A 23,067-nucleotide genomic window follows, 5' to 3' on the forward strand; every position below is an offset into this window, starting at 1 on the left:
TTACTCCATGGCATTGGGTGAGTGGCCGTTAGGAAGAGTAGAAGAGAAGATTGCCACCGAACGGTGGCATCCACAGTCAAAACACATACCGTTGCAGCCGTCCAGTCCAGGCGTTCTCCGTTGTCGGTGCCAACATTCCTGTCAGTCACGTTAGTGTTGCCACACTCGCACCTTTACATGGTACACACACCCATGCAAAGTGCGGATAATCTAATAAATCTCCATACTTTAGTGCCCTCAAGATTAGTTCTTTCAAAAGTGCTGGAAATCGGGTACCCTGGTGCGTCTGCATAATCGGGGGGGGGGGGGGGGGGGGGGGGGAAGCATTCAACTTTGCTTCATTCAAGACTGCACAGCTCACACCTCACAACAATTTAGTTTGACAGGAAACAATGGTTTGGCTACAGAAAAATTTTGATTAAAAAAAAAATCGATTTTTTAACCCCTACTGCACACCGGATGCACCCCTTATGTGCTCAGAAGAGCAAACTAAAAAGAATGCTCACAATGAATACAGCCTGACAAGAACCTGAAAGCAGGCTTATCTCCTTTAAAGATTGAGTAAAATTTAATGGCGCGTCAGTTCCGTGCCTGCTCTAGGTGAACCTCAGGCTCAAACTTGGCAACTCAGCTTGCTCGAACACATTACACACTCCAGTGGGTAATTACACTCCGCCCATTCCAATGAGGGAATGGGCTCTTGGTATTCAGGCTTCAATAGCGTTGCACTGTTAAGCATGTTACCGCTGAGGTTTTGGCCACCAAATCATTGTTGATTTCTCACCATTATCATGTAGACACTTGCTAGTTGCCTTACCTACAAAATGGGGCAATCTAAAATTTCAAGCTAACTTTAGTTCACTAGGAAACTCCGCAAAACTTTGAAATTAGCATTCGTTGTTAGTGGCATTGCCCTAGCCATATACACCCCGGTGGGCATTATTTTACGAGTGTGTGGAACTGTCATTCTTCCTCCTCTCTTAAATTAAAAGCCATTTCTTTCAGATGAAGCAAAGTTGAGTGCTGTTTTAGTGGCCCCTTTAAAACAGACGCACTTAAGCTCCCAAGATACAAAAGCTGCAACGAAAAAGGGGTAGCCATTTCGCCTACATAAAATATCAATGGCAATTGAACAGAAATCTCAAAAAAGGTACTTTTTTTTTGCTACAGACGAATATTTCCTAAACTTTTCGAAACTTTTTTGCGGGAATTTCGTCTGACGTTTTTTTGCAAAGGTGTGGCAACACTAATTTGAGACGTTCAAGTGAGGCATGGTCCGGCATAACAGCATCGGCATGCTCCAGTTCTTCTCACAGGTATTGTAGTTTGTTGGAACCTGGAAGAAAACTGCAATGCGCCAGGGTTGAAGCAACAAGAAACAACAATCACCAGGCAGCGATGAAAAAATAGGGGTCGGTACCAGCAGGTGTTCATAGAAGTATTTGCAGGTACAGTCAAACCTCGATATAACGAACCCTGATTTAACGAAATTTGCAATATTATGACTTTGTTCAAGTTTTCTATCAAAATTTTGCTAAATGCATGTATTTTAATATCGATTTTACGAAGTAATTTTGTGCGGAGCTTCTGATTTAACGAAGTCACGGCAAGAAAGCAAGAACGAAGTTCCGGTAGAGGCACATTTTATTTTGCCTCTCAGAGCCCACATTGAAAACATTCAGTACTCGCATTAACTCTTAAAAAGGTTAAAATAAAAGAAAAACGGCGGAAGCTACGGTTGACAACAATTAGAAGTGATGAAAGCTGCTCAAACCGCTAGCGGTCATGGACGGCATAATAGTGCGGTCACTTTTTTAACGTCTCCATCGTTGCCTGCGCCAGCGTTCTCTCTGCTGAGGCTGCCGAAGCAGACTTCAAGTTTTTAGGGGCGAAGCTCCTTAAGTCATGGGTCTGTCTATCCCTTGTGTCTCGTGGTATGTGACCGCCGCATGCTTTCAGAGATGTCGCAAAGTGGGCCGCGTTGCACGCGCAAAAACCGGCTGCAACCGGCAGCGCAAACTCGGCACCGGGAGCGCGAGCTTGTCTGGGTTCGCCAATGGAGGTGCGAGCGCACGTGCACTGCGAGGGGGAGATCACGCAAGAGATCACGCCACGAACGCAGGCAGTCGTTCTCGGAGATCGAACGAGACGCAAGGACCTTTGCTCGTTTCCTCTAGTCTTGTTCGGGCACAAGTTCGCCCTAAATAAAAGTTCTTTCTTTACCGTTGTGTCCCATCCTACGTGACAAATTGTGGTGGAGGTGCGGGGTAGTCCACGATGGCGCGGGGTCTTTCACCAGGTCTGGGTCTGGGAGCATTGACTCCGAAAATAAAAGTTGATTTGTACAATGTACGCACACAGTCTTACGTCTTTCTTAATGATGTAATGGGCGAACTTTTACGGGAGAGTTACGGTTACCGATGATCTCCCCCTCTTGAGCTTCGCCCCACTTATCATTCATTCTGTGGATATGACGTGATTTTTTTTTTTTTTCTACGCCTCCTTGCTCAAGTTGCCGCTGCTCTAGGTTGTGCTCGTGTGCCTTAATGATAACCACATTAAGGCACGTAGGCGCACACGAACGTTTATAAGAGCAAGCCTTCTTAGTGCAGTCAGCATACGAGCGTCACTTAAAGCCTACCCTGGTCAAGAAACGCCAAGCACTGCTTACGGACTTCTTTACTACGGACCGAACATCGAGTGCTGGTGGCAATAAACAGCTCTCTTCGAACGTGGTCATCTTCATTTCACCTGTGTTCATTAGACAGCTGTGAATCCTGCAATGTGGAGAAATCAGTTTCTTTAGGGCTCAGTGGGCATAAAAGTAATCGCTTAAAGGGGCACTGACACAAAAATTTTGCATCTTGTTTTTTTTTGTTGCGATAAGTAGCTAGTAACCTACTTATCACCCGTAGAAACCTCATTTGCTTCAGCGTGCAAACGTTTATTTAAAGGCATTTTCCATGCGGCCAGTCGTAGTTTCGGTTTCAGCGGGTGCCGTGAAACGATGGATTTTGTGTGAACAAAGCTGACCACGTGACCGTCGGAGGGATGTCACAGGGCAAAGCTGCCGTAGCCCTGTCGAATCCGTGTCACCGGCAGTTTCTGCCAATGCCCCTACGTACTGATCTCGTGAGCCGCTTAATTAAAAAGCGACCGTGGACGTGACGCAGGCGCTGCGAGTGCAAATGCTGCCGCGACTAGAGAATGACGCGCGCTAAGAGCAGCCGGGCGGTCTGCCTACAGGTCCGCCTACAGATGTGTTCGGCTTAGCACTGCGGCGGATATTCGATTGCCGCTCTCGTAAGCGGTGCAGATGACAATTTTTAATGCAACCCGCCATCGCATCATTAACTCCTTTCTCATATAAACTGCCGTGGTTGGGACTTGGGTGCAATTTCGTGCAGCTGTAACAAGCTATCACTCGAGCTACCGGCGCCGGCCTGGGTCACTTCGCGGCCGTGACCGCCGCCTGCACAGCGACCATGCGGCTCGCTCAGTGGGCTTTTCGTGTCTCCGGCGCGTTTTCGCGTCCAATGTAAATCAAAAGTAATAGAAACAGAGTACCTGGAATCGCTGTAGAACTTTGGTCGCGGCAAGCTACCCGATGAGCTGACGAATTCACAGCGCCTCCGCCGCCAACGATCGGGTCGTTCGTTCTCGAGAGCAGAAGCTCCGCCCTCCGGCCCTCCGATTGGAGCGGCGAGCCGGCGAAAAGCGCCGGCAGTGCGGAAGCGGCAAACACAAACTCGTGACGTGTGTGGATGTTGTTTATTTACAAAATACCCACGGGATGTCGATTGCGCGTGGTCCTCTGCTGGCTGCTCGGTTGCGTTTCTCGCACTTTAAAATTGATTTTAAATATGTTCTAGGCTGTATTCGCCGCTGATATTTTGCAGATGATGTATATGTGTCCACACCAATCTATTTCCGAAGTTATCTCGCCTTCAAAATTTTGTGTCAGTACCCCTTTAAGAGAATTTGAAGCGGTTCGCGAGTACTCCACTCATATCACGATCATCTCGAGTGCCGTGGTAGCATCCTGCGCCTATACTGCAGTGCTTTTGTACATAAGTCTTTCGAAAGTTTCATAGCACCTGTTCGCGGTCGGCCCGCTAAGCCTACCACCAAATGGACGAAAAAAGGCGCAACTTCGAACCAAGGTGAAGTGAGGTCTGCTATTATATTTAATGAGGCGTTGCGGAAAAAGCACGGGTTTTACGACGACACATGAACTATCGTCGGCTATCCTAATTCCATTGCCTAAGTGTTAAAACTTAATTCACAGAATTTTCGTGACCAGTTTTAGTACAAATTTCGCTTTAAGTGGCGGGGTAACTACATAGCAGTTGTTACTATGCTAAATGAACTGTAAAATCAAAACCTCCATTTTACGAAATTCACGATTTGACAAAAATAGCGCCTACAAGTACGACTTCGTTATATCGAGGTTTAACTGTAGTGGCTTTTTTTTTTTTTCAAAACAAGAAGTTCGTTGTGGACACAAAAGGTCTCACTGTTATGCCATCATTCAAAGCGTGTGTTAAGACCTGCCCTGTCACGTGTTTGAGATGTTCTCATGTGTTTGATCATGTGTCTGAGATCTGCCCTTTGGCCGCATGCTTTACAAAGACCGCTGACGGTTCCAGGGTAGTAGTAGATGTAGAGAAATGGGTCGGGGAAAGTTCCTGTTTGTATTTCTTGACAAGCGGTGGCCTGGGATCTATTCGGATTGTCGTGTTCCTTTGGATACTTTTTCCTGCTACATCTAGAGTAGTATAATGCTGTATTCGGGTGGTCGTTTTAGAGTGCTCTGGAGCACTCCGGAAAGCGACTCCGTGTTCGGGTGGTCGAAATCGAGCGCTCGACGTATGTTCGGGTGGTCGTCTCAGAGCGTCGTACTCCACTCCGAGCGCCTCTGACTGCTCTGACTCCGAAGTGGGAGTGCCGCCAAAATCTGGAGGCGATCGGGTCACGTGAGCCAGGCCGCCGTGGCTCGCCCCGCTCGCCTGCCCAGTCGGTGGCGTTCGCAGAAGCATAGCCAGCGGTTTGTTGTGGGAGTATTTTGACGTTTTTGCTTCTCCTGCTATTACTGAAGGCGTCTCCTCGTCATGTCGAAACGGAGACGCCTATTGAGTGTAGGGGAACCGTCTCCGCTGCTTCTGCAGCTCGGAATCGACGCCGAGGAGGACAGCAGCTCAGACGACGACGACGACTCGCACGTTTACGCGACAAAGTTCGCCGAACTGTTCGCCGCACCGCTTCCTGTGTTCAAAGTGCAGGAATGCGTTCGCAACTTTGGGTTGGAGCTAACGCTTCCGATCTGAATGCTGCCATTTGTTAGAATTCTTGGACGTGCCTGGCTGTTTGCAGTTGCCGTGTTGGCCGCGCCGCGGCGCCACCGTGTAAGTGCGAATGCACGGTTGTTGATTGCGCGATTACGGTGGATATCGTGATCTAAATGAGTAGTCGAGAGATTACACACACGCACACAACTACAAAGAAAGATATTTCACTCGTTATTGCTGGTACCGTTGCCCGGTCCGCCATCATCGTTATCAAGATGCAGGACCAGCGACCGCTCTCGACGGCGGCGCGCGCTCGACTAATACCCTCCCGCGCCACGCGGCCGCTACACGAGCGCCCTCACGCATCGGAATGCGGAGCGCCCGCTACGCGAGCGAGAGCTCTCCCGCCTGAAGTGGAGAGGAGGCGCCCAACACCCGCAGTCACTGAGCGGAGAGAGGAGGAGGAGAGTAGCGCCCGCCGTTACGGCGAGGGCTACACGAGCGCCTTCACGCGTCGGAATGCAGAGCGCCCGCTACGCGAGCGAGAGCTCTCCCGCCCGAAGTGCAGAGGAGGCACCCAACACCCGCAGTCACTGAACGGAGAGAGGAGGAGGAGAGTAGCGCGCGCCCATCTCCCCCCCGTTGCTAGGGAAGACGAGGAGCGCGCGCACCCGCAGCTGTTGCTATGCGGACGACGGCGGCGGACGATTCAGGCTCGCTTAAGAAGTGCATTCGCACTTAAAACACCGCGGTGGTAGGCCTAAACATCCCTGGCGCGGCCAGCCAGCTGGCCGGAGCGTTTCGGATCTCCCGCCATTAGGTGCGCGGCTCCCCATTGGTGCAAGTCGCCAAGCTCCTCCCACTGCCACACGAAGAACCCACCGCGAGCGCGAAATCGTCGGCACGAGTGTGAAAAAAACACACGCGAACGCCGACGTGCAGGAATCGTGTGCAAAAGCGGGCCATTGCCGCACGTGGATGGGGATGGGGGTCGCTATCTTCCAAGGTGCGCCAAACAAGGTCAGTTGTGGTTATCACGTATGCGTGAACTAGAGGGCGCCTATTCTATTCTTGTGTGGTGAAGTTAGAGGAGAGCAAGGGGTGCATGCTACGTCAGATGGCCGATTTCATCCTTTCTTTTTTCTTTTGCTACCCTAAAACGATGGCCCAGCTGCGCCGGTCGATCAGCAGTCCCGCCAAAACCGCACTATAAACGGTATTGTGCTTCGGCCAACCGCATTCTAAGTGGTATGCTTATGCATTGAGTTCTATGGGTGGTGAACGGGTGGTCACAAAAACCCACGTTATATCCGGTCCCGCACTATAAGCGGTTACGTTATAAATGGTCTACACTGTACAGGGTGCTTAACAGACAACGCGACTGTCACTCGCCCGGAGACAAGGGCTCCGTTTGCTCACTCAAGCCACAGGGACCCAGACTCCGATATCCGTCAGCGCGGCTGCGGGAAGAGCGGCTTCCCGACGACTGGTCCATACGGAATCTCAGAGCAGGGCCCCGTAGAGCCAACCGGGTTTTCGGTCATCGTGGCTCCTGGCCCGACCAACACCGACCGAATCGCCCAGTCGACTACACGTGAATAGAAACAAGGATCGGTGGAAAGGGGTTCTTCCGGGAAAGAGGAGGCCAGTGGGAGACCAATAAGGGTCCGCCCACCAGCATCCCCATTTGTGAGTCACGTGGTATCGTGGGTACGGCACACTGCGTGCAGCCAGTTAGGAAACTAGCACGCACGTGAGCACTCAACCGGCCAAGATGACCACCCCCACGATTGGCAATGCCGAACCACGTGCAAATGAGTCATGGGGGTCAAGTGGGCACCCACACCACCTAGGCAGTTCTGCGAAACACTAATGTGAAAGCATTAATGTCCACCAGAATGCCGCTGAGTGTTCCGTCAAGTTTGGTTCTGCGAGTAATCACGACTGCTGCGCCACTGTGCCAGGGCAGTGGGGTGCGTGTTCGGCATTCCGCCGAACAATGCACTTGTAGCCACAGGCACAGCAGTCAGCTGTCTATGTGCCCCTGCGCTGCCTAACAGTGTGGTCTTCCATTTGTGTTTGGGTTCTGTAGCGAAGCTCTTGCTGTGGAATGTTTTGTAGTCGTGCGGGAGCCATTCTCCACTTCTGACACCCCCGCAAACACTAGCTTTTTCACTCAATGAGCCATCTAATGCTGTCGCATTAATATGTGCTTTTGCGATACTGAAACACGAAAAGGAAGTGCACAGTGGCACGTAATGCCATGGGCATCAAAGACGGACAATGAAGACAGGTGATGCTTGAACTGTAATGGCTGAATTGTGATTAGACTGCACCTCTATTTAAACAGATCACTTCACCATCAGCCACGGTTCGTGTCAGACATCCTGCTGGCACGTAGTAATACTTACCGAAGGACCGAGTTGTTCGATATATGCAGCTGCGAAACTCCCTAAATACCCTACGTGCCAAAAAGCGGCCTCTGGTGTGCCCCCTGCCTTCGGAGCAAACAGCCTGCCATCTGTCGACACAAAGTTGAAGTTGTAATGAGCTGTTTAAAGCTACTTCCGCTAACCATGGCAGAAATGCCAAGGGAACATCAGGAAACACTTCCTAATTTGAAAAGCAAGTGTCCTCGAAAAATTTGTTTCACTGAATGTAAACGTTCAGCAAAGTTCAGTTTTCACACCCCAGATGGCGTGCCAATATGCTCGTTCCTTATCGGCCACTATCATACAGCAAAAAGACCCTGCAACAGAGAAAACCATGCCGATACCACCGAAAGCACAACAAGCTCTGCAAGACCCCGTCGCTCTTGGAGAGTTCCTCATGAACATGCAAAAAACCCTACTATCACAAATATCGTACTTGCAGAACAACATGTCCGGCAGTTCACTCAAACGTCTGGGGAGTGGCAAAAGGAAACAACGATCACAAGGGCACCAGCACAATGGCAAGCACCAATAGCTGGATGTGGACCTAGAACAATTTGCAGCAGACACGGAAGAATCTGATCCCAATGCGCAATAAGGCGCCCAGACAGCAAGAACGCCTCGAGCTTTGGCAGCGGAATTGCCGCAGCCTGGCCAAAAAGAAATTGCAACTCAAACACCTCATTGCATACCTGCCACCAGGTTTGCCGGGATGGCATTAGGGAGATCTGACCGGGGGGAGGGGGGGGGGGGGGTTGTAGCAACAACAGAATGGGTAACCTTACAGACTTTTTTTTATTTGCTTACAACATAGCAGGAAATGGACGGTTTCTTTGTCCAAACTACCAACGAGCTACACCACTTAAGCGTTCGACGTGGCTGCCGCCGCCCCTTTCAGGAAGTCCTGGAAATAGTACTGCAAGCGCAATACAAAATAGCAGGAACTGAACTGTTTTGTACTTTCGTCTAAACTAACAACAAGCTACACCACTGGAGACTTGCTAAATCTTCAGAACTGCCATCCAGAATGGCTGTGCTCGTGCGTAAATGAAAGCGGCGGTGGCGCTGCGCTTCTGTCAACAGTAAACTAACAATGGGACGAACAGGTTCACCGTCTGCGCATGGCCGATCACGCTTTTTAAGCACTTCACTGATAACGATGCCGATTGGTGTCGGGTTCAGGCATACCTCCGGCGCAATTGTGGCCAAACTGGGGAAAAAAATTGGCCAAAGACAGGTGCGTTTTCAGGAGATTTTGGTTTCGGTCGTACAATCGTACAAAACCATGAAAATTCGGGAGTCTCCCGGAAAATTCGGGAAACCTGGCAGGTATGTCATTGACACCGCAATGATTCGACCAGGCATCTTATGCCTACAAGTGGGTAGCAACATAAAGATAAAGGGCTATGACAGGAGCGACGGGACTAGCAGAGCCGTCACCTACGTACGGAAGGACGTCGCAGTGATAACACATGAACTGAAAACAACATATCCAGAAGCAGTCCTCATTGAAATAATACCAAAGAAACGGGTCGAGAAGAGCATCTTCATTCTCAAAGTATACAGCTCTCCGAGAAAACACAGCGAAGATTTTAACGACCTTTTCTGGGAGACAAGGCAGCTCGCAAAGGGAAACAAGGCTTTGACAATGGGAGACTTTAATGCGCCACATACGTATTGGCACTACACCTACGACACTCCCAAAGGCAAAAGGCTGGCTGAAGCCATGCAAGTGTACGGGCTCCAGCTTACAAACGATCCCACACAGCCCACTAGGTTAGGTCAGGTGAGAACTAGAGACACGAGCCCCAACCTTACACTGACGAATGACTCGGAACAAAATGCCGCCTGGGTCAACACAATGGGAACCCTCGGGAGTGACCACTGCATTATGCACGTATCTATCACTACAGCGAAATTCTGCAACTCTCTAGGGACGGCCAAAATAAGACTGGGCCAAGTTCAGGGAGGAATGGACAGCAAGCGACGAAGCAGAGCGCATACATCATCATCAGCAGTATATACACACATCATCATCATACATACTCATACATACACCATCATCATCAGCTAGCGCAACAGAACTGGAGCGCATTCTGTGAGAAACTCAAGGGCACACTCAGCACATCAAGAACATGGGCCCTAATCAGAAGCATGACGGACCCAACCTCCGCGAAGAGATGTGCATGTCACAACCTCCGTAAAGTCGCACACTTTCCCTGGGCAAGATGCGGAGCTTCTGGAGACCCTCAAACGAAAACAAGGAGCTGCGGAGCAGGCAAATTTATCGTATAATAGAGAGTACAAAGGAGCACCGAATGAAATATTAGACAGAGAAATCACACGAGAAGAAGTCTTCCCTGCAGTAACATCCATGAAGAAAAACCTCTCACCGGGAGACGATGGCATCACACATAAAATGCTTCATAACATAGGTGATAACCAAATTGCAGCTTCAACAAAGTACTTGAACGAGGAGTTATGGCTCAAAGAAACTGTTCCCCCGAAATGGAAACACTCCAGGGTGATTCTTATCCCGAAACCGGGGAAACCTCCCAGCACAGACAACCTGAGACCGATCTCCCTCACATGTTGCCTAGGGAAAGTGTACGAGCACATCATAACGAATCGCTTAATCAAACTACACGGAAGACAGCAATATGTTTCCAGACAGCATGATTGGTTTTAGATGGAACCTTTCAACACAGGACGCCGTCATACAAATGAAGAAAGCAGTCCCAGATCGCAAAATTCCCGGAGAAAACATTTATCTGACTCTTGACCTCAAGGGAGCTTTCGACGTCTCCCACAAGGCATATTGGAAGCCCTAAATCAAATAGGGTGCGGGAAGCGCATATGATTTCGTCCTGGCCTTTCTCGCAAACCAAACAGCTACTGTTAGCATAGAAGACTTGAGATCAGAGCCTTTCACCCAAACAAACAAAGGAACCCCGCAGGGTTCCATCATATCACCGCTGCTTTTCAACATCCCAATGCTCAAAATAGCACACAAGCTTCTAGAACTCCCAGACATCGGACATGTGATCTACGCAGATGACATCACGATATGGGCAACAGCTGGATCACGCCAAACCAAAACCCAAAACCTACAAAACACCATCAATTGGGTAGCCAAGCTGGCAGCAAACAACGGTCTGAAATGCACAACGGAAAAATCGGAAGTAATTATAGTACATTGCTACAACAAGGCAGCCCGTGAAACCCCAATAAAGCTCGGCGTTGGAACGGAACCAATCCTAGAAAAGCAACAAATACGAATGCTCAGAATAATAGTTCAGAGCAACGTCAGAGCTGACGAGACTATTACCAGACTAAAGAAAACGACACTGCCACTCGTCAAAATCGTTCGCAGGCTCACAGAGAAGAGGAACGGCATGAGAGAAGAGGACACTACATGCCTAGTTCAGGCACTGGCCATGAGCAGAATCGCCTACAGCCTACCATACCACAACCTTACCAAATCAGACGAGGAACAAGTTAACTGCATCATACGAAGTGCCTACAAGGCAGCCCTGAACCTTCCCCGTTTCACCGCAACCGAGAAAACGAACAAACTGGGCATTTATAACACCATTGCAGAAACAAGGGAAAACAAAGACAGGACGAGCCGTGCTGTAGCAGGGTTCGTACGGGCTTCAAAAGCAAAAATTCAAGGGTTTTCAAGGACTTTCAAGGACCAGAAAACACATTTTCAAGGTCCCCATCTTATTTTTTATCTGGGATTATTTATAACTTTTTCAACACAATGCAAAATTTTGTTATTGCCCAATGCCTAAGAACATTAATGCACATTTAGATAGGTGCTATGGGTTCATGAATGCTCCCCCAGTTTTATTTTTTATTTCATAGTTTGTATTTAGTTTACGCATAGCCCGGAATTCCACTCCACTCTATACCCGACCCCATTCCTTCCTTTTCCTATTCCTCAATAAAGTTTATTCAGTCAGTCAGTCCTCATCGACTATGAAGAGGGGGTGCCTGCAGGCGCCCGGTTTCTGAAGCGGAGTTTCGCAGCCAGCACTAATATAGGACAACTCTGACCGAAGGGCACTTACCTCGGGGGAGGCGCAGCCCTTCGGGAGTGGAAAGAAGAGGACGATGTCGATGTCAAACTCGTCCGGATTAAAGATCCGCAGCTTCTGGTACATGCTCCCGGTGTACGCCAGCCTGCACGAGGGTAAATGCCAGCTGCAGACACCCCGAAACCGTTTTGCCGCCCGCGTATCTACCTGGCCACCAACACCCAGGTTCTGTGCACTGTTACAGCAGCCTTTAGCAACCACCCACTTTGTGCCACCAGAATTGCCGACGCTGCATCAACAGGGCCACAGCACCACTCCCTTCGACAATGAACATTACTGTAGCTCCGTTCCAACATTCTGAGACAGCAAAATAACTGCACCGGCAATAGCACTCAAAACTTGTCGCGTCGAGGGAGAGAAGGTACTCCACAACAAAGCTCTTCTGACCAAGAAAACAAACAAAAGAAACTTGCATACTTGCTACACAAGGCTATTTTATCTAAGAATATGATAGATCTGTGCTTTTATAGGTTCTACGCACTGTCCTCATCATGATCTCTCGCAATATGAAAGACACTGGGGTTATTCATCTCCAATATAGTCTTGTCCTATCCGGACACTCCCAGAGAAGCAATCTATCATTTGTTTTTTAAAGAACCTTCGGACTACCCATGGTGCTTTGAAATTTGTAAATTGAAGAGCCCCACTGATGTGATGTGTCACCCAGTGGAACGAATCAATCTCTCTGTGCCTGCTCATCACTAATGCTACGAGAAGATGGAGGAGGAAGATGGCGTGTGCCTTTCTGCATGCCTAAACGCACCTGCCGCCTCTCGTCATATCCTAAGCCCCACTTTCGCTTCTTTAGAGGCGGGCAGCAAATGCGGCGCTATTCGGTGCAGTGGCATTGGAAAGAACTAGAAAAATTGAACAAGGTGAGCGGCTTTTCTTGTCAGCTATCCAGCGTGCGGTTTTTTTCACCAGTTCACGTATGTTCACGCCTGAGGTGGGGGGGCACAGACGCAGAGTCCGTGAAGCCGGTTGCCGCGGCTTTCAGCGAGTGCTACAGCGGTCCACTTTGGGAGATATATGGAAAACTTTCAGCGGCAAGTTCAGAAATAAATGTCAGGTGCAACAGCTGCGTCTCCGATGAAGGAAGAGTGCAAGCTGCACCAGTGCAAAATGCACCAATTTTTTTAAAGGACATTCCTGAAACACATATCAGCAATGCCTCTTTTCGTCATCTTAGAATGAGCAGCCAAATGGTCGAGTAACAAGCCCTTGTCCGCCTGGGGACAAGGGCTGGGGACAAGGGCTGGGGACAAGGGCTGGGGACAAGGGACAATATGCCCGACACACACACATGATGCTTGGAAAGAGTCAGTGTGATATCAAGGAATATCACATTTTAATGTTTCTCTTCCTCTCTCTCAAAGAATTGCAGCACACTGTTGTCCAGAATTTCATGTGTTAATTCACACGGCTTATATCATTGTTGAAACAGGGTTAAAAAATCAACAAGAACCAGAGGAAAATTAGCAAAGCTGTTGTAAATAAAAAGCAAGAAAACGTCAACGTATCTACAAATTTTGACGTTAAAACCTTCTAGGCAGCCTGCGGGGCATCTAGAAAAGGTGGGCTAGAAAAAAAAATTGCTTAAAGGAGCCATGAAGAGAAAATACAACTTCGCTTAATTTGAAAGAACTAGGATTCAGTATCTCACTCAGCTCCATTAGAGCCACAAAAGCTGTTTTTTAACGAAAAAAACGCAAGAAGTAATTAAAAACTTTCAAATTTCGCGCCACAGTGACGTGTTATGAGCAACAATGACGTCATACAGGCCAACAATAAAACATAATTTTCAGTGCGTTAACTGCACGTTAGCATTCAAGTGATGCGGTCAAATAGAACTAGAGGCCCCATTACAGATGTCCAGTCATGTGTCGTCGCGACAGGTCAGTTAGGCGGCCGTCAAACGCACAAACAAGGTTCCGTGACGTCATAGAAAAGTTGCGGGAAATTGGCTAGGGGGTCGCCTCAGCTTTACACGTTTTCTTTAATATCTCCGTTATTTCTTCGAAGATTGCGATGATATTGGTATCATTGCTATCGGGACTAAGCAGTCTTTCTAATAAACCCAACTTGTATTTTGTCTTCATGGCTCCTTTAAAGGGGCACTGACACAAAAATTTTGCATCTTGGTTTTTTTGTTGCGATAAGTAGCTAATGACCAATCACGTGTGGGAACCTCATTTGCTTCAGCATGCAACAATTGTTTAATTAGAGACATTTTTAATGTGGCCAGTCGCAGTTTCGATTTCAGCGAGCGCTGCGAAACGTGGGATTTTGCATAAACAAAGCTGTCCACGTGACCGTCGGACGGACATCACAGAGCAGAGCTGCCGTAGCAGTCGAATCCGCGTCGCCGGCAGTTTCTGCGAATGCCCCCACATACTGATCTCGTCAGCCGCTTAAATAAAAAGCGACCGTGGACGTGACGCAGGTGCTGCAAGTGCAAATGGCTGCCGTGGCTAGAAAATGACGCACGGCGCTCGAGAGAGTGGGTGGGAAGACGCGTGCTGGAAGCAGCCGGCCGCTCTGTCTACAGGTCCGCCTACAGATGTGTTAGGCTTGACACTGCGCTGGATATTCGACTTCTGCTCTCGTAAGCGCAGCAGATAACGGTTTTTAATGCAATTTGCCATCGCATTATTAACTCCTTTCTCGTATGTCCAGCCTTGTTTGGGACTTGAGTCCCATTTCGTGCAGCGGTAACATGCTATCCCTCTAGCTGCCTACGCCAGCCTGCGCCACTTCGTGGCCGTGGGCACCGCCTGCACAGCGACCGTACGGCTTGGTCAGGGCGCTTTTCGTGTCCCTGGGGCGTTTTCGCGTCCAGTGCAATAAAAAGCAATAAAAATATAGTGCCTAAAATCGCTGTTAAACTTAAGTCACGACTAGCTGCCCGATGAGCCAACGAAATCCCGGCGCCTCCGCCGCCAACAATCGGATTATTCGTTGCTGGAGAGCAAAAGCACCGACAAACGCCGGCAGTGCTAAAGCAGCCAATACAAGCTCGCGACGTGTTTGGATGTTGTTTATTTACTTCACATCCAGGGAATGTCGATTGAACGAGGTCCTCCGCTGGCTGCTCGATTGCGTTTCGCACACTTCGAAATTGATTTTAGATGCGACTGCGTCTCACTCCCTCGCCTTGTCCCTCCCTACGTCGTTGTTGTCCGTCCACACCCCTCCCCCTACACTAAAAAAAAAAAAATAATAATAGTTAGCAGCGCCCGGTTTCGATCCCACGACCCTGTTGGCGGAACGCAAAGTACATGGTGCTCTTCCCACTGCGCCACAAAACCGAGACAGAATGAAATGCTACGAACGCGCCTTATATCCTTGACTCATTCAAACTACGTCAAGATGCTACTCATACAACGCATGATGGCGCAATGATTAACACTTGCAATAAAAGAAAAGAAGCTCCCACTTACAGCAACAATGATGGAGTAAAGGTCGTTGCGACAGCGAAGCCCCACGCATACCACTTAGAGAGATTGACCAAGATTGGCCAATAAAACAATAATAATCATACGCGTTCCCGACACGTTTCACGCGATTTCAGAATCAATCCAACGGAAACACCAAGTGAACCACACGATGCGTCACATCTACACAGGGTTACCCTCGCGGGGAGGTGGGCACAATTTTTAAATATTTTCTAGGCTGTATTTGACATTTCGCAGATGCTGTACGTGCGTTCACACCAATGTATCTCCGAAGTTATCTCACCTTCAAAATTTTGCGTCAGCACCCCCTTAAAGGAGCCATGAAGAGAAAATGCAAGTTGGTTTTATTTGAAAGATTTCGTGTTTTATAGTGCCCCCAGCGCTTGTCCGGATACAAACGGTGCTTTATTCACTGAGAAATTAAACAATTTAGGTTAAAATTTTTATTTTCCCGCTCAATCGTGCGTTTTCGTGGTCCCAAGTGACATCACGGGAACCGACCGCTCTGCAGCCTAGAGTACCTTCATTCACGCATCCGCCGTACAGGGTAGAGACACGTAACGCTGGCGCCGCCATGTTCGGTTGCTCGCTCGCCGCCGAAGCAAGTCATTGTGTCAAAACCGCGCTAAAATTATCGCCGCAACGCGGTTTACTGAAGAAGTTTGAATCATATTGTCTGTTTCGCGTTGCTAGGTCTCGTGGGAAACGAAAAGAATAACGTGTTGAGCCCGTTGGCCCAATTGCGGCGGCACGGGACCGTTCAAAGGTTGTCTCCACCCTGTAGCGGTGTTGGTTTGTTCCCGCGTTTCTTTACGTTCCGTAACCTAGATGGCGCCACCATACCGTGGCAAGCGCTTGGTTTGTTTTTCCCCGCATTTAAACCTGGCTTGTTTTTGTTCTGGGAGAAAATATTCGTTCCCTGAAACAGTGCTCGCTCGACAAATGGGGTCATGCAAGACACCGTTGCTTGCGTCAATCGGCCAGTGTCGTCTGAGACACCCCAAGCCCCATAGTGCTGTGCAGCTAAACCAAAGCATGCTGTGCGCAGTACGAACAGCAGAACGCATCAGTACTTCTATGTTTACATGTGCTTTCGTAACTTCCACTGTTTGCCCCATCATACCTATTGCTTTGTAAAGAATGTGCCCTAAATTTAAGCGCAAATCGCTCGTTCGTCTAGTTTGTAAGCTCTACCTAATTTGCGTCTGCTTCTGCCAGCCTCTGCCAATCGCAGAGCTTAGCCCATGTGACATCACAGGTTCTGTTGCGGGAAATGAGCTGGTGGGTCGCATGACCATTCCCGTTTTTCCTAATTATGTAGCTTATTTGAGCGAAGTTTACGTTAAAAGTGGCGTCAGTATGATTCTAGCGAGACAATCTTTTGAATGAACCAAACTTGTGTTTTCTCTTCATGGCTCCTTTAAGACCGGGGGCAAACATGAGCCAACATGCACTCCCTGCTTTTGCGTCGGCCGGTTGTTTGCATCTGGATCTTGACTGTTATTAGTTCATGCCCGGCCAGCTCCGAGTGTTGTGCATCGCACTTATCGATCAACTAAAAAAAGAAATTACCCCCACTACTTTCTTTTACCAATTCAGTTTTTTCCTTGCATAGAAAGATCTGTTTCACAAGCAATGTAAAGCAGCTTTGAGGGCCGACACAACACCTTTGGTACAGCTTCCGGAACAGGGGATCAACCTCCTTCATGGTCTCGGTCAGTCCTTTCAGCAGCAAATCGAGAGTTTTCTTGTTCCTTTGGCTGGTCCTTTTGTTAAGAGCCAAGGCTTTGAGGACGTCATCCAGGGCTGCACGGGCCTCTTTGTGTGTAGCCATAACTGGAAAAGACAAGCGGGAAAGTCGAAACATGGTGCACTATATCTCCACTTATCTCCAATGCGAGGAGACACTGGAAATTCAGCACTTGTGAACAGTACACCAGCTTGTTGCAAGTGTTCGAAATGCAGTGCATAAGGTAAGATGATGGAACACACAACTTTGTGCACATCACTCGCGACTTTTATGCTCACACATTTTACTCATACGTAGCTTCTAATTATAGGCCAACACTCCAGACAAAAATGCGATTCTGAACGAGTACAGACGGTAACAAGCAGGTGACCGTTTGCAAGCCTGCAATGCAAGCTCCAGGGTAACACGCATACTTCTTCATTAGTGCTATGTGCTTGTAAGCATGTACTCACTAGTCAGCGTGCATGAATACGTTAGGAAATATGGGCTACTTGCTAGGCTCACAACAGAAAAATCGTGCAAAAACAAAACAGAAACACAAGCACTAGTCAACGTCTTCGTGTCTTCGTTCAGTCCTCGTTTTTTTTTTTTTTTTTTTGCACTCAAGTTACAGCTATGAATTGTCACCAACTTTCTTTTCAGTGTTATTGCTAGCCAACATGTCTTGTTCTGTTTGTCCCTATTCCTAGTGAGCAGTCTTTCAGGCATCAACTCAGGAGTGCGTGTAAAATCACTCATGTGAGTACCTACGATAGAATAACAGTACTAATTACTACAAGTAACTGAGAGGCAGTGCAAAAATTTTGTTGGTTCTTTTGTTTTACACGTGTGCTGAGAAGTCGTGTTGCGTACACTTGTTACTAGCCCTTTCGGGGAGGCTTTGGGGTAAGCACAATCCGCCTCTTTCACAACCCCACTGCGCATGCGCAATCCCCTAGCGGCCAAGTCCCTAAGCAGTCCGGTAGGGGCAGCAGACGACATTCCCCACAGCTCCCGCACAAGCGGGAAGGGGTCGTGGTTGTGTTTACATTGTTTGATTTTGTGTGTGTGCTCGTTGTGCGCGGAACAATGCCCACAACTTGTGCTGCGTTCCGCTGTAACTCGGAGTGCCGAAAAGGGAACGGTGTCGACTTCGATCGCTTCCCGTCGGCCGCACGCGATCGGCTACGGCGGCTTGCGTCGCTTGCGTCGGCTCGGGTGATGGGAACTTTGGGCTTAGCATCCTGGCGGATATTTGATCGCCGCTATCTGTGCAACTGCGAATGACAATCCGCAACACAACTTTTCACTACACTATCATCCCCTTTCTCGCATGAGGAACTCTATTTAAGCTATAACTGCCGTTTGAGCGATCGGTGACCGAGACATCTGCGTAGCCTGTTTCGATGCTTCCGCGCAGGTATCGCCATCTCTGGGCCGCTCGGCGCACCGCGCGCCGCGGCGACCGGTCAGCGTAGGCTTGCATTGCGGCAGATGTCTGATCGCGGCATTTAAAATAAGCCCTGACAACAATCCTTAGCACAATTTTTCACCACTCTAACACCTACTTTCTCGCATGTGGAACTTCTTTTTAGCAATCAGATTGATTCAGAAGAGCAGCGACAAGCGCGGTTGCTACCGTGGTCTGCGCCGGTTCGAGCCGCTGAGTGTGCCGAGCTGGCAGGCGCGGCCGGCGTGTGCGCGGACTGTTTCCGAAGGCAGAAAACGCTTCACGATTGCTTGCTTTATCCATTTCTTGTGAACAAACGCGCAGAATCTACAAATTCAGCTCAGCGATCATCGTAGTTGACCATGGAGCAAAAGCAGTGGGCGGAGCGACGCCGACGACGCATCTCATGCGCGCATCGGGCCGTCTCAAATTCACGCGTACGACTAGTCGGAGCGACAGTCGTAACGATCAGTCGCATGCGAATCGCGTGTACCAATCGTACATGTGTCTGTGTCCAGCGCTTAAAGGCATTTTGCGAACTGCCGGCCTTTGTTGAGCTGGCGATCGCACTTCATGCCAGACGACTCCAAGTACTGCTCGCTCTGCTACTCGGACGGCACACGGATCTGTCCGAGATTTCTCTGCCAGCCCTCATTCAGTGATAAGAAGCCGCCTGGTATTATCTGATGACCAGGGGCTGTCATCTTAAGGCGTTATAACACCAACACAGAAGGAAAACTTCGGCTGCTCCTCGCCGTAATGTGGGATTGCCGTGCATACAACGAGAACGCAGCCGGAGGAAACGCCGGCAAACCCTACCGCCTCAACTTCCGCTAGGCACGCTAGGTGGCAGCACACCGCAATGAAAAAGGCGGATTTCAATCTCACTGCCGCTTCTGAATACACAGCCATTCTCGTTGCTGCCATAGTCATCACTGAGAATGCTGCAGCGCCACAAGCTCAACGGGGATAAACTTACTTTCGTAACACTTAATTTACAATGCTGCTGTATCATTTTCGCAGCAGTATCATTTTGTTCTGTGGTAGCAGGGTCCTTGCACCCGGCCGCGGTTCCCCAGAAAGACACCGCATCTCCAGAAAACCACACCTCTACTAGAATTTTTGTACTTTCGTTTGTATTACAATCTTTGAACATTTAGGTTTGCCAGCAGCAAAACTCAAGTGCAAATTTTGACCTGCAGTTGCCACATATGGCAAACGCCATGAAATATGCATATATACAAGCTCTTAATTACCCAACCCGCTATCACCATCTAGCAGTGGTCACTACTGAAGATAAGGTCATCACTTGCACCTCCTGCACCACCTCCTCCCTCTACCTGCGTCACTAAGGAATTCGCCATCACTTGAACTTTACCTCCCACCATTCTTACCGACTCCTATGGAGGCCGCCTGTCGTAGCTTCTTGCCAGGTAAGGTGGCCTCGACAACCATCCGGCCACTCAGCCATCATCACCCCACTAGGAACAGTGACATAGTTTGGACTCCTTACCAATGGGCAACAACTATGCCCACCAGCAAGCCTGCACTATTTTTTCCTAGGCTACCAAGGCCACTTTGGACACTCCACCCCTGGTCACCTTCCAAGACATCATCCAGCACTACAGGCTCCGTGCACTGGTGTTTAAAGTCTATCGCGCCTTTCGACAAGCCCTCCCACATTCTCATCCCAAACTACTCGATTGAGAACCAGTTGGGCTTGTTGGTACATAGTTAAAATGGTTGCAGCGCAAAAACGACGACGGACGAGTGAGGTTTGTTCCTCACTCGTCGCGTCCCGTTTGTTCCTCACTCGTCCATCGTCGTTTTTGCGCTGCAACCATTTTAAACTACTCGAACAAACCGCCATGGGATCCAGACGAACACTTTCCCTCCCCCCACCTTGCTTCACCCCGAATGCAAATTTACTTTCAAACAGGCGATTGATTGTGGCATTTAACGTGCCGACGCAACGAAGGCGATGAGGCGTGCCGTAGTGGAGGACTCCGGATTAATTGACCACCTGGGGATCTTTAATGTGCGCCGAAATCTCGTACACGCAGGCGTTTTTGCTTTTTGCCTCCATCAGAAAAGCGGCCACCGCGGCCGGGAATCGAACCCGCGGCTCAGCAGCACGCCATAGCCACTGAGCCACCGCAGTACAGGCACACGAACCCCAATCATTATCAGCTGTGCACATAACCCAGCCCTCCTTGCCACACCACGAATGCTAATTTTGCCCTCAACCAGGCAGCCTACCCCTCATCATCATCGGCTGTGCTCATAACCCAGCCCATCCACTCATTTCCCCCTCTTCCCTTTCCCAAGCCATGGGTGCAGCGACTACTGGCCTCCAGGGCATAGATTGGCAAGTCATCAGTTGGGCTCCTGGACTGAAGAACCACACCCACTTCTCTGCTAATCAAAGTTTTTTACTACTGCTTCCGAAATATTTGTCTTTTGCGGCGTCCCAACAAAAGATTGGTGACCAATAGCCCAACCTGTCCTCTTAATATGATCATCATCAATTGCGTCCTTTTTTTCGCTAGGCCAATCAATTACTATACGGCTCAAATGTTCAGAGGAGTTTATCAGCTTAATTAAAAAGAGGCCGAGGCAGCCGACAGGCCGAAGAAGCCCCGCATATCTCCACAGCCGTACGTGTGGAGAAACATTTATTTGAGCCGATAAAAACAAACTGAAATAAAATGGGAGCCCTTTTTTTAATTCAGAAAGCCGCGAGCGCCCGCTGCTGCTTCAGCCCGGAAGATCAGAGGTTACTAAGTCTCGAGCTGGTCAGCCCACACTCCCACTGCTCCGTCCACGAAGTGTGTACCATGCAAGAGTACCACACACGCACGCACATTTATACAGGTGGGGTGGGTAGTCTACAAATTGTAGTGCAGCTAGACACAGGATTTACACTTATCCGTACTGCACGAAATCACTCGATCGGCTGCACTTGGAGAACATACCCGGCCGCGTTCGCAATGCCGAGCAAAAAGGAAATCATCACGCACTATGCCACACTCTCAATAGCTACATATCTATAATAAGAGAAAGAGAAAACTTCAATTGGCACGCTCAAATTATTTACGATGGCCAATCCCCCTTCGGGGCTACGGCCAAACTTTTCGAAGGCATCATTCCGGAACCACCAGAATATTTCAGGCCCGCGTGGAAGCTTTTCTTTCCAGCAAGGCTCTTCAGTAACGTTTCATGAACACACGCGGTCACTTGTAATCAATTATTATTTACCTGAGAGCTGTGTCAATTGTTTTCAACGACGATTGTTGGGAAAGAGCAACCACACACACCTCGGGCGATGGTGAATGGAGGTAAGTTTTCTGGCGGGCTTGTTTAAATAGACATGCCGCCGGCTTCCAGAACTTTCTGGAGCGCTGGTCCAATCAGCGCTCTTGGAATGTTCTGGCGGCGCTTCAAACCAACGTTACTGCCCTGACGTTCAGGAATGGTGGACGGTGCACATGCGCTAATTAGACATCAAAAAACAAAAAAAGCAATTTTTTTTGCCAAATATGACGTAATGGGTTAAAAAAATTGAGCTGTACGGGCCCCGACATGCGAGTAAAAAAAAAAAGGGATCAAACCGTTTAGGGGCGCTGCGATCGTTACCTTTCCTTCAAGCGATGTTGGTTCAAATCTCGGTAGGGAGCATTTTTTTTTTTTAACGCATCCAACTCTTGCTGTGCACTAAATCATTCGTTTGGTTTAAGTTGTGCGAGTGTTGGAGAGCGAATGAGCTACCGACGGCGATTGATCAAGTGGTAAAACACTCGTATTAGAGTGAACTAGAATATTCTAGTTCACTGTACGCGTATCGTAGGTATCGTCAGAGGGAGGTACCAGGATGGAATCCTGGGCCGCCGGACACCCACCGGTTTCGTCCCACGCACCGGTGTTGCCCCCAAAACCGGCGTGGTGCATAGCCCCGCGACGCTTTGCACCGGAACGGAGCGTTCATAGAAACTCTCTGCTGCGTTCCTTTCACATCACCGGCAAAATAGCCTCAAGTTACTAGAATTTTAGGCACGCCGCACAGCATGGCGACGTTACGATAGAGTACAGTGGCATATTCTAGCCACTGAGTTCAGGGCTGGGAAAGTGTTTTTAGTTCTCAAAACGTTGGTTCAGAAACCCATTAAGTTTGTTCAAAAATATTTTTTGTGAACATGCTTTTGACACAACAGTACACATACACAAATAAACGTCAAGCCAAGCTTCGGCCCGATACTTTTTATTCAGCCACTAAATTGAACAGTTTTTGACTTCCTAGCTGTAATCAAATATTCAGCGTTCAACTAACAACTATATGAAACTTCTACTTGGAAGGTGAACAAATACCTGCATATGAGAACAAATTTACATTATGCAGTTCTCATTATTAAGAATATATTGTACCACTTGCGTAAACACACCCACCTTTTGTTATAATTTTTAACGTACTACAGAAAGGTAAAAAAGGGCATTTGGCGGTACTGCCTGGCATCGCGTTTTGCATTTTATGGATTGATTTCGGAGTAGCTTGTTTCACCACCATAGACATTTGTCGTGCAAAGTGTTGACGGTGTTGACTGCCCTGAGTACTT

At 48.8% G+C, this 23,067-nt stretch overlaps 1 protein-coding gene across 2 annotated transcripts; it reads right to left on the reverse strand.

The window, feature by feature from the left end:
* Positions 1 to 320: 320 nt before the first annotated feature.
* LOC144159238 (cyclic GMP-AMP synthase-like receptor) lies at positions 321 to 21,846 on the reverse strand. 2 transcript variants are annotated; one of them, XM_077690606.1, is made up of 4 exons: positions 21,716 to 21,846; positions 16,946 to 17,114; positions 11,797 to 11,908; positions 321 to 1,347 (listed from the first exon to the last, which is right to left on the reverse strand). In XM_077690606.1, the coding sequence occupies exons 2-4, from the start codon at positions 17,110 to 17,112 to the stop codon at positions 1,261 to 1,263; spliced, it is 366 nt and encodes a 121-aa protein (XP_077546732.1). In that variant the 5' UTR covers positions 17,113 to 17,114; positions 21,716 to 21,846; the 3' UTR covers positions 321 to 1,260. The 2 variants fall into 2 exon arrangements, with proteins under 2 accessions (XP_077546732.1, XP_077546731.1); XM_077690605.1 differs by lacking the exon at positions 321 to 1,347 and having other exon boundaries at positions 2,194 to 11,908.
* Positions 21,847 to 23,067: the final 1,221 nt, after the last annotated feature.

Source organism: Haemaphysalis longicornis, unplaced genomic scaffold (genome assembly GCF_048455015.1).
Source record: "Haemaphysalis longicornis isolate Haplotype H1 unplaced genomic scaffold, Haemaphysalis longicornis Haplotype H1 scaffold_10, whole genome shotgun sequence".
Classification (NCBI taxonomy): Eukaryota; Metazoa; Arthropoda; class Arachnida; order Ixodida; family Ixodidae; genus Haemaphysalis; species Haemaphysalis longicornis.